The sequence below is a fragment of the Cricetulus griseus genome, chromosome 2 (assembly GCF_003668045.3).
Source record: "Cricetulus griseus strain 17A/GY chromosome 2, alternate assembly CriGri-PICRH-1.0, whole genome shotgun sequence".
Taxonomy (NCBI): Eukaryota; Metazoa; Chordata; class Mammalia; order Rodentia; family Cricetidae; genus Cricetulus; species Cricetulus griseus.
Window position 1 is genome coordinate 238,456,990 of NC_048595.1, and position 20,407 is coordinate 238,477,396.

The following is a 20,407-nucleotide window of genomic DNA, read 5'->3' on the forward strand; positions in this document are numbered from 1 at the left end:
GGCTCTTGATCAGTATGGTTTCTTCTAGTGTCATCCATTTACATGCAAATTTCAAGATTCCATTGTTTTCTTTTTCTGCTGAGTAGCACTCCATTGTGTAAATATACCATATTTTCTGTATCTACTCTTCAGTTGAGAGGCATCTAGGTTGCTTCCAGCTTCTGGCTATTACAAATAATGCTGCTATAAACATAGTTGAACACATCTCTTTGTTGTATGAACATGCTTCTTTTGGGTATAAGCCTAAGAGTGGAATTGCTGGGTCCATTCTCTCCATATCTCTTCAATATTGTACTTGAAGTTCTAGCTAGAGCACTAAAACAACAAAAGGAGATCAAGGGGATGCAAATTGGAAAGGAAGAGTCAAACTTCACTGTGCCCATATGATATGATAGTTTATATAAGTGACTTGTAAAACTCTACCAGGGAGCTCCTATAGCTGATAAACACATTCAGCAAAGTGGCAGGATACAACATAAACTCAAAAAAATTAATAGCCCTGCTAAAAACAGATGATAAGAGGATGAAGAAATAAATCAGAGAAACATCACCCTTTACAATAGCCACAAACCACATAAAATATCTTGGGCTAACACTAACCAAACAAGTGAAAGACCTGTATAGCAAGAACTTTGAGACTTTAACGAAAGAAATTAAAGAAGATACCAGAAAATGGAAAGATTTCCCATGTTCTTGGATAGGTAGAATCAACATATTAAAAATGGCAATCGTGCCAAAAGCAATCTACAGATTCAATGCAATCCCCGTCAAAATACCGACACAACTTGAGAGAACAATACTCAACTTTATATGGAGAAACAAAAGACCCGGGATAGCCAAAACAACCATGTACAATAAAGGAACTTTCAGGGACATCCCCATTCTTGACTTCAAGCTCTATTATAGAGCTATAGTCCTGAAAACAGCTTGGTATTGGGACAAAAATTACATGGAGACCACTGGAATCAAATTGAAAACCCTGATATTAACCCACATATCTACAAACATCTGATTTTTGACAGAGAAACTAAAGATACACAACGGAATAAAGAAAGCATCTTCAACAAATGGTGCTGGCATAAGTGGATATTGGCATGTAGAAGATTGCAGATAGATCCATGTCTATTGCCATGCACTAAACTTAATTCCAAATGGATCAAAGACCTCAACATAAATCCAGTCATACTGAACCTCTTAGAAGAAAAGTGGGAAGTGCCCTTGAACAAATTGGTACAGGAGACAGCTTCCTAAACATTACACCTGTAGCACAGACACTGAAATTGATAGTTAATGAATGGGATCCCCTGAAACTGAGAAGCTTCTTTCTGTAAGGCAAAGGACACAGTCAGCAAGACAAAATAGCAGCCCACAGAATGGGAAAAGATATTCACCAACCCCACATCTGACAGAGGGCTGATCTCCAAAATTTACAAAGAACTCAAAAAAAATAGTTTCTAAAACACCAAGTCACCCAATTAAAAAGTGGGATACAGAAATAAATAGAGAATTCTCAATAGAGGAATCTAAAATGGCTGAAAGACACATAAAAAAGTACTCAACATCCTTAGCCATCAGGGAAATGCAAATCAAAACAACTGTGAGATACTGTCTTTCCCCTGACATAATGGCTAAAATCAATAACACCAATGATAACTTATGCCTTATGGAGAGGATGTGGAGAAAGGGGAACACTCCTCCACTGCTGGTGGGAGTGCAAACTCATACAGCCACTTTGGAAATCAGTATGGCGAGTCCTCAGGAAAATGGGAATCAGTCTATCATTTACACATTTTCATGTTTGTTTCCTGTTCTTTTTTAATGTTATTCATTGTAATGAAATTTCCATTGGTGCTTCTTTTAGTAGTTTAGTGTATTGTAACCAGTGAAGGAGGGACTTCCGTCTCACTTTAGGAATGGCTATCCATTTTGCTAGCCCATTTACTGACATACTTATCCTGTCTTCATTGCTTATCATATCACCTTTGTCAAAAAGCAGGTGACTGAAAATGCCTGGTTTTCTTCCTCTATTTCTTTTCCATTGGTTAATGTGGCCATTTTCATATAAGTGTCATGCTATATTTATAGTGTGTTTTTTGTCCAGGTAGTTGGGCCAAGATTATTTGTCCATTCAGGATTTTTATGTTTCCATTAACACTTTAGTTTTCAGTATCCCAGTTCTGTGAAGAAAGTCATTGCTATTTTAACTGAGATGATCTTGAGTTTGTTAATCACTTTAGGTCTTACAGAAATATTCACTATATTAAACCTTCTAATTCCTAAACATAGGGGTGTCACCTTTACTCATGTATTTTTCAACTCACTTTAGCATGTTTTATAGCCATATTGTAGAAAACTTTACCTTGTTTTCTTAGGTATCATTGTATATTATTTTATTTTATTTTTGTGACTGTTTTCAGTAGGATTGCTTTGCTGATTTCTACTCTGTATTGCTATAAGGCAATGCCATTTATCTTCATACTGATTTTATAACCTGCTGCCTTGCTCAAATAGTTTATTAATTCTAATAGTGTTTTGATGCTGTTTGGTACATATATGTGTTTGTGTGTGTGTGTGTGTGTGTGTGTGTGTGTGTGTGTGTGTGTGTGTGTGTGTGTCTGTGTGTGTGTGTGTGTGTGTGTGTGTGTGTGTGTGTGTGTGTATGTACATCTGTTGAGATGATCATGATTGTTGTCATTCCTTCTGTTGTTATGTTGTACCAAGGAATCGTGTTTATTGACCAATATCCCAACCATCCTTGCAAAAACTTTAAATCCTGAGGCAAATTCATCTTGATTAAGTTGAAAGTCCGTGTGTGTGTGTGTGTGTGTGTGTGTGTGTGTGTGTGTGTGTCTCTGTGTGTGTGTGTGTGTGTGTGTCTGTGTGTGTGTTATACATGTTCCTGTGGATGTATGCTTGTATATTCAGAAGCCAAAGTCAATCTTTCTTTTGAAATATTTATTTCTAATTTTTTCATTTTTATTTAAATTGGAAACAAGCTTGTTTTACATGTCAATCCCAGTTCTGTCTCCCGCCCCTCCTCTCCTGTCCCCCCAACAACCCCCTATCTCATCTACTTTCGGCTCTCCAGGATTGGTGAGGCCTTCCGTGGGGGATCTTAATAAGCTATCATGTCAGTTGGAGCAAAGCCTAGGCCCTCCTCCTGTGTGTCTAGGCTGGGAGAATATCCCTCTATGTGTAATAGGCTCCCAAAATCCATTTGTATACTAGGGATAAATACTGATCCACTGCCAGAGGCCCCAGATTGCCCAAGCCTCCTAACTGACACTCATGATGAGGGAGTCTGGGTCAGTCCTATGTGGTTTCCCAGTTATCAGTCTGAGGTCCATGGGTACCCCCTTGTTCAGGTAAGCTCTTTCTGTGGGTTTCCCCAGCATGTTCTTGACCCCTTTGCTCATCACTTGTCCTACTTTGCAACTGGATTCCAGGAGTTCAGCTCTGTGATTGGCTGTGGGTGTCTGCTTCTGCAAAGGTCAATTTTGAATAACCTTCTTCATTACAATTCACCCCCTTCTTGAGATAATGTAATTCTCTGAACTTGAGACTCTCTGTGATAATCCTTATAATGTAGTGTTTACACTAAAAACTGTATACTAGGATTTTCTTGAGGATATCTTTGTCTATGTCCATTAACAATATAGGCTTTCAACTCTCTATGTGTAAAGTTCTTGTCATGTTTTGATACCAGGATAAATAGGATTCAGAATATGAATCTGGAAGACTTTTCTTCTCTTTTTGAATTGATGGTAAAATTTAGCAGTGGGAGCCCATCTACTTCTGAAATTTTCTTTGATGGGATCTTTTTATACAAGTTCATATGATGAAAACACAGTCATCTTTTCAGTTCTTTATGAATCAGTATTGTCAAGGAAACCAAGCCTAAGTCACCGTCTAATCAGCCGTGTCATTTGTATGGTGTCAGTAAATATTTGGTTTTACTTAAGTCTTCTCTTTCTCTTTTATATTCATTCTGTGTAAAGATGTATTGGATGTATTCCTTAAAATCTTTGTATTTTTTTAAATGTGTTGTGTATCAGTTTCTAATTGAGCTTCTTTGTCTCAATTATAAAATGACAGAAATAACCAACAAAATGTCAGCTTCAACAGGGTCTGCTCAGCCATCTATTTCAATATTTCCAGAAGATGAGTAACACTAAAAGGCAGAGGACGGGAGTTTGATAAAGCACAATGGGAAGAAGACAGAATAAGAAGGTCCAGTGCTTCCAAGTCCACTCTATGTACTGACATGAGCCTTAGGTTAAAATAGAGAAAAAATTGAGAAAGGGGTCATGGGGTATTTGTATATATCCATTCCTGATAAGGGTGTTGTCTGGATCTGTGTATAATTGATCTTTACTTCAATTTTGATGCAGTGAGATTGTCCAAAGAAGTTGTAATAGATGCCAATTTTGGTCACTTCTATTCCAGTTTACGGCTTTGCTATCACAGACAGTTGTCCTATTTAGGGGGCTGTTGGTCCTGTAATGCTTTGTTTTCAGTTCCTGTGACCCAGGAGGAGTGGAGCTGAAGAAAATGGCTCTTGTTTTTGTACTTTCAGACCGAAAGGAGCAAAACGGTTTGTTTGATAGTAAGATATTCTTCAAGTAATTATCATGTAATATGCAAGATGATTGAAACAGAAACAAAATGAAGGCAGATATGCCAGCCTATCATAGCATAGAATATCTTTTGAACCCATGTAATGACACAGTATTTTCTATAAATAGTGTTTCCAAGTGGCTGTTTTCATTTCCAGTTCTGTTTTATTATATCTTTCTTCCTGTTAATTTGATGTTTGATTGGTTACTGTGTTTTTATTTCCTTGAAGTACACACTAGGTTGCTTGTGCAAATATTTACATTTTTGAAAAATATAGATATTGATTGCTATAAATGCTCCTATTAGTACTCAATAGGTTTTGTTATTTTATGTTTTTATTTATATTTATTTCAAGACCTTTTCATACTCTTTACATCTATCCCGATCCACTCTTTATTCAGGAATTAATTATTTCCCCTTTATTTGTATGTTTTGCAAAGATTTTGCTGCTATTAACTTCTAGTTTTATTGTATTAGATCCTGAAAAGACACTACACAGAATTCTAATTTTTAAAATACCATTAAAATTAATGTTAATAATTTTGTTCTTATTTGTGATTTTATCTCTTAAGCCATACTGATTATTATTTTCTTTCCCCATTGTTCCAACAAAGATCTTGACAAAAGCTACTTAAGAAACGAAGAATTTTGGTTCGTATTTACAGGGTACATCTTGTGGCTTGAGTGGTAATGAGTGGTAATGGTTGTGTCTGCAGTTAGAATGCAAGACAGCTTGTCCTCTCTTGTCTTTTCTTTTTTCATTCAGCCCCGGATGTGGGATGGTCCCCCCACATTCAGGTTAGTTCTTGGATGGTCTGTTTAGCTTCTAGGGAAATGGTCTCCTCCAAGAAGTCTGCCTCCTAGTGACTCCAATGCAATCAAGTTGACAAGACTGACCATCACATCAGGACATAGAATTTGAATTTAGAAAGAGAAAGGATACTATAGGGTATTTTTCTGTCACGATGTTGTGAAACTGGCCTGTCAGTAATACGTGAAAACTTTCATCTCTTCCTACATTTCTCCGACAGTTGTATCGTATCAATTTTCATTATGTTTTGGGAAAAATACATTTTTCAAATTTGGTAATTACTTTTAGTGGTGTATATACCACATACATTCTTCAGATATTAACTCAGATCCAAATCAAGTAGTTTAATTGTAAGTCTCATTATTGGATTCCTGTATCAAATTCACTCTTCTAGGCACCACCATACATATATATTGGGATGTATGAAGTTAGCCATGTGTTATTTATAAAATGAAGATTGTGCATATAAATAACAAAACAACTACTCCTATGTTCTTTTATTGCTGTGTGCTGCTGAGACTTCTTCCACTTCTTCCGGTAAAACTCTTACTATACATTTGAATGGAAAAAATAAAGACTCATTTTGTCTTGTATTGCAGAACCCTGGAGTGTGATCTACAGGGTTCCTATCCAGTTTGAAATTCATTTCACAGCCCACTAATTGTGTGAATGAGAAAGGGAAATACATTCCTTTATTGTAAAGCATGCCAAGCAGATAGCTCAAAGTTCACTACTATCCCTTCTGCCAGTGAGACCCTCTTCACTGCTATGCCTCGGCCAGTGGGACCCTCTTCTGTAGGTCTGAAATTTGCCATAGATCCCAAAAACATGGTGACAGAGGCTTCTTAACACATTATTTGATAGCTACCAAGCCTATTGTTTGTTATGAGTTATAAACATCACTTTTTATCATTGACTCACAAAGTGGCTGGTTACGTGAGCAGGTGCAGAACAGAAGAATTCATATTCATTTTACTTGAGAAGCCAAATAAACTTTTATTGATATGTAATTTTTGAGTGAAGAAAGCAGCACAAGAGATTACACTTAGGTTCTTGGAAATGGATTAACATGTACCCTGAGATTCAGTCTGTGGAGTGATTCATCATGACTGAGAATGGATATTTGAAAATAGAGCTGAAGACGAGGTTTGGGCTTATACATTAAGCTTTTATAAGTAACCCTCTTTAAAATCCTTTTTCTTCCTCCTGTACAGGGGAGCTATTTACTTATTGTATGGATAATATGTGAGCTATAAAATGATTCTAAATGTCACAATTTCATCCAATTATATGTGTGGTGAGACACAGTAAGATAGACCCAGGGAGAGTAAGAGGAGAAATAAAAAGTGTCTTAATATATTTCCAGCTACAAATGTTATACTATTTTCTTTCTAAAAGAAAGGCCAGGTGGGTCAACTGTTCTTAATGAGTTGTAGTAATGTTATCACATTTTCTTATCTGAGAGAACCACAGAATGCAGAATAAATTGCTTTTATCCCTAATATAAAGAAACACTGGAAATTTTTATTTTCCTTGCTTCATTATTTTCTTCATGCTGCCTGCCCTGTTGAACATTTTTGTGAACATGCATTTCCTTTCTCTTGGATTTCAGACGGATGCTGCTCTGATGTACGATGCAGTGCATGTCGTGTCCGTGGCTGTCCAACAGTTTCCACAGATGACAGTCAGTTCCTTGCAGTGTAATCGACACAAACCCTGGCGCTTCGGGACCCGCTTCATGAGCCTAATTAAAGAGGTAGGTAACTGCAGGGCTGGGGATGAGCCTGCTCCTGGCAGGCAATCAAAGCAAAACAGACAAAAACCTTAAACACCTTTTCCTTCTCTCTAATAGTTCCTGGAAATATGTTCTTCTCTCACGCAGTACACCCATCCACAGTATGCCATCCCTCCACTCCTGCCTGCCCAGATCCACATCCCTTCTCCCCTGGACCCACTCACCCTCTGTTCACTCTTCAGAAAACAGCAGACTCCTACAAGTCAACAGCCAAACAGCCAAACAGGACAAAATAGGAGACAACAGAACAAGGAAGCCGGGTGGTGGTGGCGCACGCCTTTAATCCCAGCACTCCGAAGGCAGAGGCAGTTGAATCTCTGTGAGTTCAAGACTAGCCTGGTCTCCAAAGCCACAGAGAAACCCTGTCTCTAAAAATCCAACGACAAGGCAAAGCACTTATATAGAGGTTGGACAATTAAATAAAAAGAGTTATTTTATAAACAAGTCAGTGCAATATCATTCAGTATGTCTATGATGACCTAACTATACTAAGCCTATGACCCGTTGAAAGGTCGATTGATGATGTTAGCCTTATTTTTGAAAATCTACCTCTCTGACTATTTATGTATATATGTAGATGTCTAAAGAATTACATTTTAGGAAATAAAATATGAAGAATATCTTTAACATTATTGCCATTTAGTATACATAAAAGTTAACAATAATATGTGAGGCATAGGTATTTTCATCTATGGAACTATACAAAATAAAATGTACAATTATTTTATTTATATTAACTACTCATGCTAAAATTGAATATAGCAGGGCTACGAATATAGTTCAATGGTAGACTGCTTGCCAACCACATATGAGGCTCAAGTTCAATCCTTATCATTTAGAAACACAAAATCAAAAATAATATATGGATTCACAGTGTAAAGTTTACTTCACAGTGTGTAATTAAGTTACATTTATGACCATGTATTATTCCCTTTTTGATTTTGATCAAGCCTGAATTAGGGAAAAAATCAATTGGAAATTCCTCATTTACACATATGTGCACATCCACACTTATATTTGGCACTTTTCTCTTCTTTCCATGAAGGAAAGTCCTGTGATTTGTTAGCATATTCCTCTTGGATGAAAGTTTAAATGTACCTTCATCTTAGATATAAAAACAATCACAGGCATTATTAAATTTACGGTTTTTCATCATTGCTTTAAAATTAACAATGTTTATTTTATAATAAATTATTCATCATGAAATAATAATACAAATGAGATAATAATAGGAGTCTTACTATATTGGTAAACAATTTCCGTGCATTTTCCTTATCCACTTTTTACAGAACTCAACTAGGAATACTGATTTTCCCAGAAGAACATGATCTTTATTAGTTGTTTCATGCCCTTCATTCACTTCTGGTTTAAAGTACTCTGCACTCTCAGAGTGCTATTCATAGATCTCAGGTCTAGTAGTTAAAGAATTGATTTTTTCTGAACTCAGCATTTGAGCACTATGACTGTGAAATGTGTTGGCTGGCATTGAAAGAAACAGCTATATGACACTCCCCACTATATTTATTGTAGGGTGTAATTGAGAACCTCGTCTCCTAAATCACAGTATTCCCTGTAAAAGGACCAACAGGACAAATTTCTCTCAATACCAGGAAATCTGTTTATATCAAGCATCTGGTATGCCTCCAAATATGAATGCCTCATATTACAATTTCATCATCTTTTCTGTTTTGGTTTCTAGGAAGTTTATAATTACTATGTTACAAATTTTTATTACTTGCCGTGTTTTGCCTGCTATATTTTTACTGTCCTCTACCTAGTTCAGTTTTGCTGTTCTCTACATATTTTCTGGCAGTTTCTGATACTTTTGTCTATTGTTACTTTATTAGAAAAATTTATAATCTTAATACCTTTTCTTTTGAAGAAATTGGGGAAAATAATTTCTTTCTCTTGGAGACACATTGTAATATGACACATACAATTGCCAGGTTTTCTGCTTCACTTATAATTTATTAGTTGAAAACCATTTTGAAATGTCTGTACAATAATACATTAGAAACAAAGTTGGTGACTAAGAAATGATGTAGTGATGATATTCATTTTCATTCACTACTAAAATCTTAATCTTAATCTTTTAATTACCATGTCTTTGGGCTCTTAGTGTATGTTATTTCAAATTTGCAGTTGCATGCTTACACTGCATCATTCAATATTTTCAGGTAATTATTTTTTCAAGCTACTTCCAGATACTATATAATGAAAAATGTATAATTTTGACTAAATAGCAGAAAAAATAAGATTTTTTTGCATTTAAAATGAAACCCATCCATTTACTTATCTTAGAACAATTACATTCCTACCTTTTTTTTCACTGACAACATTTTCTGCAAGCACTATAGCCTGATATAAAATAATTACAGTACATTTTTCTCATTCTGCTTCAGGGAAATGTAACATTAATTATTTTAAGGGAATATTGTTAACTGAAGAAGTCCAAAAGACTCTCCCGGACTCCGTTTTGTTCAAAGTAACATATTTCTTAATAATTTCATTGATAATATAAGACGAACATTTATATTTCCTACAGAAGTTAAGAAGTTATTGAAGGAAGAAATTACTTTAATTTCATGAGAAATTAAGCAGCTAAGTTTCCTAGTGACCAGAGGACAACAGCATAATGCAGCTTGGGTTACCAAAGACCACAGGATAGCATCTTGTCTCTTGTTTCTTCCTTGTTAATTGTGATTATTTGTTTCTCAGGCTCATTGGGAAGGCCTCACAGGCAGAATAACTTTCAACAAAACGAATGGCTTACGAACAGATTTTGATCTGGATGTGATCAGTCTCAAAGAGGAAGGATTAGATAAGGTACTGTGTCCTTCATTTTGAATAGTTAATGATCAAATGAAACAAGATGATGAAAAAAAGAGAAACATCTTTGTTGAAGTCACAATTTATGGTTATTTAGCTTTACTAAGTAATTATTACATAATTTCCATATTATTCTCCAATATTAAGTACAATAATTTACAAATAAGATTTAAGAATATAGGGTTTCTGTAATCCTGAAAAACATATTTATTTATATTCATGTGGATGAATATTCTCCCCTACATCATTATATGTGTACCATGATCAAACCTGGTATCTCTCAGGGTCAGAATCTGGAGTTACAGATGATTGTGGCTGCGATTTTGCTGCTAGGAATCACTTCTAATTGTTTCCTACTTGTAATATGGCCTTAAATTGATTTTTTAAGAAAAAAAATTCTCATTCTGGGTCATTTTAAAGTGAAACATCTAAATTAATATACAAAACTAAATTACGTGGGTGCATACATGGAAAGGGTAACACTGTCTCAAATTACTCGATTTCATGTCTAGGGTTCAGAGGCTTACTCTTATACTACTACAGTTATGTTATTATTTCTGATTTATCAATTTAGAATTTTCTTATAGTTCATTGAAGAGCCGAGATAATCAGATATTTTGTAGAGCCTAAGTTCTATTTAATTGAGATAGTTTTGTTTTAAAATAGTAAAGAAGATTTCATCCAACAATTTCATGTGGAGTTTGTTAGGATAATGCTTTCCACAGCCTCACATAAACCAACATATTTGAAAGACAGCTCAAACAGCCCAGGGGAGAAGAGAAGTACACATTTCTTTTAAAACGTCAAGGAAACAAATATGCATACATCTTGACCAGTTGATGATCAGGGTGATGGAACAAGTCTTCCCACTGAGATTTCCAGATTGTACCAACTGATAAAACCATGTAAGGTGAAGAGTTCGGTATAAGAAACTGGAATACAGTCATGAAACAGTGATTTCTGAACTATCTTGCTTCTAGTATGTGAACATTTCTTTAATGTAAGTCTGGATTTGACAATAGATTTTGATTTATAGTCTTCCTGAGATATGATTACATTATGTTTTGAAACTATCAAAATCACTAGATCATCTCTGATGACAATGATGTTCTTGATATTACCAATAATCCAGTCTTGTATTTGATTCAACATTTTAAAAAGTGAAGAATGTTCCCCTGTATTTTGTATTACAATGGGCTCACAAAAAGACACACACACACATACATATACAAATTATATATAATATATATATATATATATATATATATACATTTCCAAGTATATGTGATAATCCTACAATGCAAGTAAAGTTAAACAGCATAAGTTATGGATATTGCCATAGCACTTCAAAGTGGCTTGTGTGCATGCCCAAAACATGAATATTTGAAATATTTGATATATATATATACATATATATGTATATATATATATATATATATATATTATTTGGTTCAAAATCTTTTAAAAAGCACACACACAACAGATGCACATTTCTGACAATACTGAAGAATTAGTCTTTGAATAATGGGAAAATATTGAGTCTATTTTTACTTACTGTGTCCCCTTTTATCTCTTTTGGAATGAAAATGTTATTTTGTGTAATTGTATATTACAAACATGCAGCTCATTTGCTATTTTATAGGAGCTCATATTTAAACGATTGCCTTGAGTTCCAGAAGGAACATAAGAATCTTGAACCTTTTGGAACTCTTAAAGATTATGGACTTTCAGAGATGAGCTGAATGAATTTTGTTTTCATTTTTCTTTTGAGACAGAGCTCATCTGTAGTAGACTTGCCCCAATCCCCCTAGGTAGCAGAGAATGATGGTGAACTTCTGACCTTCCTTCCTTCTCCTGAGTGCTTAAAAGCATGCATTATCATGCCCACTTTATGTGATCTTTGGAAGAAACCTGACACTTTATGCATGTTAGTCAAGCATACTCCTAAATGAGCCATATATCCAACCCAGAAAGCCTTTATGTTATGAGTTTCTCAGTGTGAACTTTTGATGGTTAATGTTGCTAACTTGCCAGAGTCTAGAATCACCTTTTAAAAAAACCTCTGATAATATCTCTTAGGGCATTCCCAGAAGGGTTTTAGCGAGGTAAGAAGATTCATGAAAAAATTAGGCATCACTGGATCTCAGGCTGCTGTCCTAGCTTAAATAAAAGTATAAGCTGACTGGAAATAGAGCCACTCTATTTGCTTTCTGACTGGTAGCAATGTGACCAGGTATCTCATGTTCCGATTGCCAAGTGTTCCCAACATGATGGATTGAAACTCAAACTGTGAGCTAACATTAATCATTGACTCAAAAAGTCACTTACTGTCAGTTATTGATAAAAGTAATGATCAAAGTAGCTAATATATTTGAATAATTACTGAAATATGAACCTAATTTTAATATTGATATAAAAACTCCAACCCTTTTGATTGTAACTATGTAGAAGATAATCCAGATATAACAAGTTGGTTCACATAAAAGACAGAGAGGAGTTTGGTAACCTCAGGGCACTGAGCCTGTAATTGTGTTATGATCACCATTTCTACTTAAATAATAACTACAGATGAAAATGCACTTTTCCCATTTATATTGGTAGGGGCATTTGTTGATAGTGGACCAAGGAAGATCTTCACTACACAACTCTTTTCCTTTGGGGGGGGTTCAATACATGGTTTCTCTGTGACTTTGGAGGCTGTCCTAGAATTAGCTCTTGTATACCAAGCTGGTCTTGAACTCACAAAGATCCTCCTGCCTCTGCCTTTTGAGTGCTAGGATTAAAGGCATGCACCACCGCAGCCCAGCTTAGTACACATCTCTTAAAGTGTCTCTAGACAGTGCCTTCTTTCAAACAAAGCAGGGGTTATTGGTAAACCATTCCAGACTTCATCTATGTTAGGTAATAAGACAGATGAATTTTGTGCTGAAGAGCCTTCTATTTCTTAATCACAGGATTAAGAAAATAAAAAGTAGTACTTCTCAACACTTAAATTATTCTGATCTGAAAAGAAGTCACATTGTCTAATGTACATTCAAAATGCATTTAAAATATTCCCACACCCATTGCTGAAATCAACCAGGGAATTCATTACAGTATAGCTATAATGCAGTCATCAGAATCATATTAGTTGAATTATTCTTAAATTCCATTCATTAGACTACCGCAGCCAGAGGGGTGTTCCCTAAAACAAGTTGACCATAGCTCTATGTAAAACCTTCTGTGGCTTTCCATTTTGTTTTACAGAAAATGCAAACATGACTTGGAATGCTCTGCTTACCCTTACCATCCTCTCAGTACTGTATATGTTTTATCAATATACATAATGTTAGCTAGAAAAAATATCTCATACTTTCAACTGTTTAATGTAGCCACTTTCTAGATACTTAAAAAAGTATCTAGCCCAAAGTACATCCCAAGACATACTTCAGACAGAATACTTATTCTCTATTTCTGCATGCCTTTCATTACTTCTTACTCTTTGGCTTGCTGTGGAGCTGAGTGGCTTACCTCCATAGTCTTCCTCTCCTCTTTTTCTTGCTCCACAATACTCTCCCCTAAGATTTCTTCTATTTATTCTTTTCCTGCAAGCCCCACCTATCCTTTCCCCTGCTTTGCTGTTGGATGTTCAGCTCTTTATTAGACAAACCAAGTGATTTAAATAGACAATGTAACACAGCTTCACAGAGTTAACAAATGCTACATAAAAGAAAGTGACACATCTTTGCATCATTAAACAAATATTACACAGCATAAACAAATGTAACACATCTTCAACTAATATACTACAACAAAAAATTTTATTCTATTTTCCCATCCCAGGAAGATTCATGAGACCCTCCAATGCCTTACTATATAACTAAACTTTCTTTGTTTAATGTCTAATATCCACATATAAATTAACATTTTTATTTCTGGGTCTGGGTTACACCATTTGGGATAATTTTTTTTCTAACTCCATTTGGCAGCAGATTTCATGATGTCATTGTTAAACAGCTGAATAATACTCAATTTTGTAAATATACCACATTTTTTATCCATTCTTCTGTTGAGGGAGATCTAGGTTATTTCAAATTTCTATCTGATATGAATAGAGCAACACTGGGTATGGTTGAGCATGGCTGTGGAAGGCTGAAGTAAGTTTTGGGTATATGACCAAGAGTTGGCATATCTAGTTATTGAGGTAGACTAATTCTCATCCTTCTGAGTAACTTCCATACTTATTAACATAGGGACTGTTCAAGTTTGAACTCCTTCAGAAATGGATGAGTGTTTTCCTTGTTCCACATCCTTGCCAGCATTAACCACATTCTTTGAAGGTGGATTGTTTGGTTTTTTGGTATCTATTTTCTTGACTTCTGTATATGTTTTAGATATTACTTTTCTATGTGATCTGTAGTTGGTAAATATTTTCCCATTCTGTAGGCTTTTGTTTTGTGCAAATGAAAGTGTCCTTTGCCTTTCAGATTTTCAGTTTTGTGAGATTCCATTTCTCTACTATTGATCTTAGTGCCTGGGCTATCAGTGTTCTTTACAGAAAGTCTTCTCCTGTGCTAATGTATTTAAGATGATTACCCACTAAGTCTTCTATCAGGTTGAGTGTATCTGGATTTATCTTGAGGTCTTCGATCCATTTGGAGTTGTTTTGTTCAGCATGAAAAATGCAGATCTATTTGCATTCTTCTACATACTGACATCCAGTTATGCCAGTGATATGACTTGAAGATGTTTTCTCTTATCCAGTATGTATTTCTCAATTTGTTTGTCAAAAATCAGATGTTCATAGGTGTATGGATATATTTCTGGGTCTTCAGTTCAACTGCATTGATCAACATGTTTGTTTTTATGCTAATACTATGTAGCTTTTTTTTATTACTATAGCTTTGCAGTTCAAACTTAAAATAGAAAAGATGACAACCTTGTATTTTTCCAGTTTTTTTATTGGAATTTCTTTTGAGTTTTTCTCCATATAAGTTGATGTTGGTTATTCTTTTGCTATGAACATCTTTATTATATTCAAGTATGTCCTTCAATATCCTAATGCCTTCAGGAATTTTATCAAGTGTTCAGTTTTTTGAAAATATGTTTCTGACTATTGAGATTATCATGTGTTTTTCTCTCAATTTGTTTATATAGTGGATTACATTTATTGATTTTTGTATATTGAACCATTCCTGCATCTATAGGTTGAAGCTTACTTGATTTTGGTGGATGATAACTTTGATGTGTTCTTGGATTCAGTTCACAAGTATTTTATTTAGTGTATTTAGTGTATTTCCATCTTTGTTCATAATGGAGATTGGTCTGTAATTCTCTCTGTGGTGGGTCTGTATGTAGTTTGTATATTTGGGCAACTCTAGACACATGAAATGAACTGATCAATGTTTATTCTGTTTTTATTTTGTAGAATAATTTGTGGAGCAATGGTGCTAACTATTCTTTGAATGTTTGACAGAATTCTGTATATATTACCTTATGCCCCTAGGCTTTTATTTGTTGTGAGACTTATAATTACTGCTTCTATTTTACTAGGAGTTATAAGTCTGTTTAAACTGCTCATCTGAATGTGATTTAAATTTAGTAAGTGGTACCTAGTGACCACATTATCCATTTCTTTTAGACTTTCCAATTTGGTGGAATACAGATTTTTAAAGTATGTCCTTATTATTCTCTACATTTCTTCAGTGTATGCTGTTATGACTCATTTTAATTTATACTTTTATTAATGTGTGTATTATTTCTCTGCCATTTAATTTGGACAAGAGTTTGTTAATCATATTGATTTTATCTAAGAACCATGTCTTTATTTCATTGATTCTTTGTTTTTTCTCATTGTCTCTACTTATTTCATCTCCTGGTTTGGCAATTTCCTAGTATCTACTTCTGACTTAAAGGTATAATTCCTTCCTTTTGCTCTAAAACTTTCACAAGTACTATTGCATTTGTACTAGTTTGCTAGTTTGAGATCTCTCTTGCTTTTTTTATATAGGCATTTAGTACTATGAACTTGGTATTTGGGTCCCCTAAGTTTGGGTGCTTTGTGTATTCTTTTTCTTTTTTTAAATTTTTATAGATTTTATTTACATTAGAAACAATCTTATTGTACATATCAATCCAAGTTCCCTCCCATCCTCCTATGTCCCTCAATGACCCCCCCATCCCATCCCCTATCCACTCCCCAGGGAGGATGATGCCTTCCATGAGGGATCATCAAAAATCTGTCAAGTCATTTGGAGCAGGGCCAGGCCCTCCCTTATGTATCTAAGCTAAGGGAATATCCCATGGGAAAAGGGCTGGCTCCCAAAGTCCATTCATGCACTAGGAATACATTTTGATTCCACTGCCAGAGGCCCCATGAACTGTCCATTGCTCCTAGCTGAAACACACTTTCAGGAGGCCTGATTTTGTACTATGTTAGATCCTCAGCCAAAAGAGTGGGTTCCATGAGTTTCCACTCACTCAGGTCAGCTGTTTCTGTGGGTTTTCCCAGCTTGGTGTTGGCCTCTTTGTTCCTCACCCCTTCCTATATGAAACTAGATTCCAGAAGTTTAGCTCAGTGCTTAGCTGTGGATCTCTGCTTCTCCTTACATTAGCTACTGGATGAAGGCACTAGGATGGCATATAACATAGTCAACATTCTCATTATAGGGGAAGGACATTTAAGGTGGCCTCTCCACTATTGCTTAGATTCCTAGTTGGGGGTCATCCTTGTGGATCTCTGTACAATTTCCCAGTGCCAGATTTCTCTTTAAACCTACAGTGGCTCCCTCTGTTGACGTGTCTCTTTTCTTGCTCTCCTCTATCCATTCCCTAATCAATCTTCCTGATCCCTTATGTTCTCTTCCAACCTCCTCTCTTACCCTCTTCTTTCTCCTACTTCCCTCCCCCCTCCCCCATGCTCCCAATTTGTTCAGGGGCTCTTGCTTGTTTCCACTTCACTGGGGGACCATGTATGTCTCTATTCTGGTCCTCCTTATTTCCTAGATTCTTTGGATGTGTGGATTGTAGGCTGGTAATACTTTGCTCTATATCTAATATCCATATATGAGTGAGTACATACCATATTTATCTTTCTGTGACTGGGTTACCTCACTTAGAATTTTTTCTAGTTCCATTCATTCATTTCAAGATACCATTGTTTTTTTTTTGTTTTGTTTTGTTTTGTTTTGTTTTTTGCCTCTGAGTAGCACTCCATTGTTTAAATGTACCACATTTTCTCCATCCATTCTTCTGTTGAGGGGCATCTAGAATGCTTCCAGGTTCTGGCTATTATAAATAATGCTGCTATGAACATAGTTGAACAGATGTCCCTGTTTTATGATTATGCATCCTTTGGGTATATGCCTAAGAGTAGAATTTCTGGATGTTGAGGTAGAATGGTTTCCTTTTTCCAGAAAAACCATCATGTTGATTTCCAAAGTGGCTGTACAATTTTGCACTCCCACCAGCAATAGAGAAGAGTTCCCGTTTCTCCACATCCTCTCCAGCATATACTGTCAATGGTGTTTTTGATTTTCAGCATTCTGACAGGTATAAGATGGTATATCAGGGTTGCTTTGATTTGCATTTCCCTGATGGCTAAGAATGCTGAGAAATTTCTTAAGAGTCTTTCACCCATTTTAGATTCCTAGATTGAAAATTTTCTGTTAATTCTGCACACAACTTTTTAATTTAATTATTTGGTGTTTTAGTAACTAGTTTCTTGATTTATTTTGTGTTTTTTGGAAATCAGCCCTCTGTCAGATGTGTGGTTGGTGAATATCTTTTCCCATTCTGCTGCCTGCTCTTTTGTCTTGTTGACTGTGTCATTTCCCTGACAGAAGCTTCTCAGTTTCAGGTTGTTCCATTTATTAATTGTCAAACTCAGTGTCTGTGTTACTGATGTTATGTTCAGGAACTGGTCTCCTGTGCTAATTCATTCAAGGTTACTTCCCACTCTCTCTTCTAAGAGTTTTCATATGTCTGAATTTATGTTGAGGTATTTGATCCATTTGGACTTATGTTTTGTGCATGGGAATAGATATAGACTGCACTGTTCTACATATCTGTACCTAGTTATGCTAGCAACATTTGTTGAAGATGCTATCTTCCTTCCATTGTATAATTTTAGATTCATTGTCAAAATCAGGTGATCATGGATGTGTAGATTAATATCAGTTTCTTCAATTTGATTCCATTGATTAACCTGTCTGTTTTCATTACTATAGCTCTATAGTAAAGCTTGAAGTCAGGGGTAGCATTGCCACCAGAATTTCCTTTATTGTACAGGGTTGTTTTGGCTATCCTGGGTTTTTTGGTTTTCCATATAAATTTGAGTATTTTCCTTTCAATTTCTGTGAAGAAGTGTGATGGAATTTTGATTGGGATTGCATTGAGTCTATAGATTGCTTTTGGTAAGACTTCTATTTTTACGATGATGATCCTACCTAACAAAGAGCATGGAAGATCTTTCCATTTTCTGGTATCTTCTTTAATTTCCTTCTTTAATGACTCAAAGTTCTTGTCATACAAGTCTTTCGCTTGTTTTGTTAGCATTACCCCAAAATATTTTATGCTGTTTGTGGCTATTGTAAAGTGTGATATTTCTCTGCTTTCATTCTCATTGTAGTAAGGCTATTGATTTTTTTTAGTTGATCTTGTATCCTACCACTTTGGTGAAGGAGTTTACCAGGTTTAGGAGTTTCTTAGTAGAATTCTTCAGGTCATTTTTGTAAACTGTCATATTCATCTGCAAATATTGAAAGTTTGACTTCTTCCTTTCCAATTTGTACCATATTTCCTGAATATTTTGGATTAAGAATTTGCTGGATTTCAGATTTTCTTTGGTCAATGAATCTATTTTCTCTAGTTTATCCTCAGAGCCTGAGATTCTCTACTCTATCTCTTGTAATTTGATGGTTATGTTTGTATTGTTTCCTAATCATTTACCCAGTCTTTCTATTTCCAGAATTCCCTCAGTTTGTGTTTTATTTATTGCCTCTAGTTCAGTTGTCAGATCTTGAACTGATTGAATTGTTTCCTTCATCTATTTGATTGTTTATTCTTGGCTTTTTCTACTTTCTTTAAGAGATTTGTATTTTTCTTCCATTTCTTTACGGGATTTTTCATATTCTGTTTGAGGGCCTCTATCATTTTCATGAAGTTTTTTTTTTAAGGTCATTCTCTTCTGATTCATATTCATTGGGATATTCAAGTCTTGCTGATGTAGAATCCCTAGACTCTGTAGGTGTCATATAAATCTTTTTGTTGTGTAATGTGTTTTATATTTTTGTCTTCCCATCTCTTCCTCCAGTGGGTACAGGTAGGGTTTATTCCTCTCCTGGTGGGTTTGGCTTCAAGGCTCTATCCTCTCCTCTCTCCAGGAGGGTGCAAGGGCAAGATCGGAATGGCAGCCAATGCTGGATGCTTTTTTCTGCCCCCAGGTGTTCTCCTCCTTCTCCTCCTCCTCCTCCTCCTCCTCCTCCTCCTCCTCCTCCTCTCTCTCTCTCTCTCTGTCTCTCTCTCTGTCTCTCTCTGTCTCTGTCTCTCTCTGTCTCTCTGTCTCTCTGTCTGTCTCTCTCTCTCTCTCTCTCTCTCTCTCTCTCTCTCTCTCTCTCTGTCTGTCTCTGTCTCTCTTCCCCAGTTGGTGGAGTGATGATACAAAAATGGCAGCCAAGGCTGGATGTTTTGTTCTGCCTCCAGGTCCCTCTGGAGGATTCGGTGGCAGGAAGGGTATGGAACCACAGGTCAGCGGGAAGAAAGAGGGAAAGGTGGGCTAGAGGAGCCCCCAGCACTCGGCAAGACAGGAATGGTGGTTGATGCTGGATGTTCTGGTCTGCCTCCAGGTCCCTCTGGAGAATTCATTGGCAGGAAGGGTCTGGTACCACAGGTCAGGGCTTGTGTATTCATTTTCATTCCAATTTATATTCTAGAAAGTCTTTAATTTTGGATTTATTTATGCCTTGACCATTTTTCATTGAGCAAAGAATTATTCAGTTTCCATGAGTTTGTAAGCTTTCTGATGTTTCTACTCTCATTGCTGTCTAGCTTTAATCTGTAGTTGACTGATACTATTCAGGGAGTTATATTTCAATTTTTATGTATCCTTTGATCCTTGCTTTGTGTTTCATTCAGGATGTGGTCAATTTTTGGATAGTTCCAAGAGATGCATTGCAGAAAGTATATTCTTTGTCCTTGGGTTTAGTAGTCTGTAAATATCACTTAGGTCCATTTTTATGTGTATTTTTTCTAGGTGATCTGTCTAATGATGAGAGTGGCATACTGAAGTTTCTCATTAATCATGTGTGAGGGCAAACATGTAATTTAACTATAATACTGTTTCTTTTACAAACTTGTTTGCCCCTTTGTTTGTTGCA

General features: G+C 35.8%; 1 protein-coding gene across 1 annotated transcript in view; it reads left to right on the plus strand.

Annotated features, from left to right (window-relative positions):
- Positions 1–20,407, plus strand: part of Grik2 (glutamate ionotropic receptor kainate type subunit 2) — a 650,167-nt gene that overhangs the window by 381,819 nt on the left and 247,941 nt on the right. The window contains exons 7-8 of the mRNA XM_027402939.2: positions 7,041–7,184; positions 9,942–10,049. Coding sequence (XP_027258740.1) covers positions 7,041–7,184; positions 9,942–10,049 — 252 coding nt within the window. The remainder of the gene's footprint in view (positions 1–7,040; positions 7,185–9,941; positions 10,050–20,407) is intronic.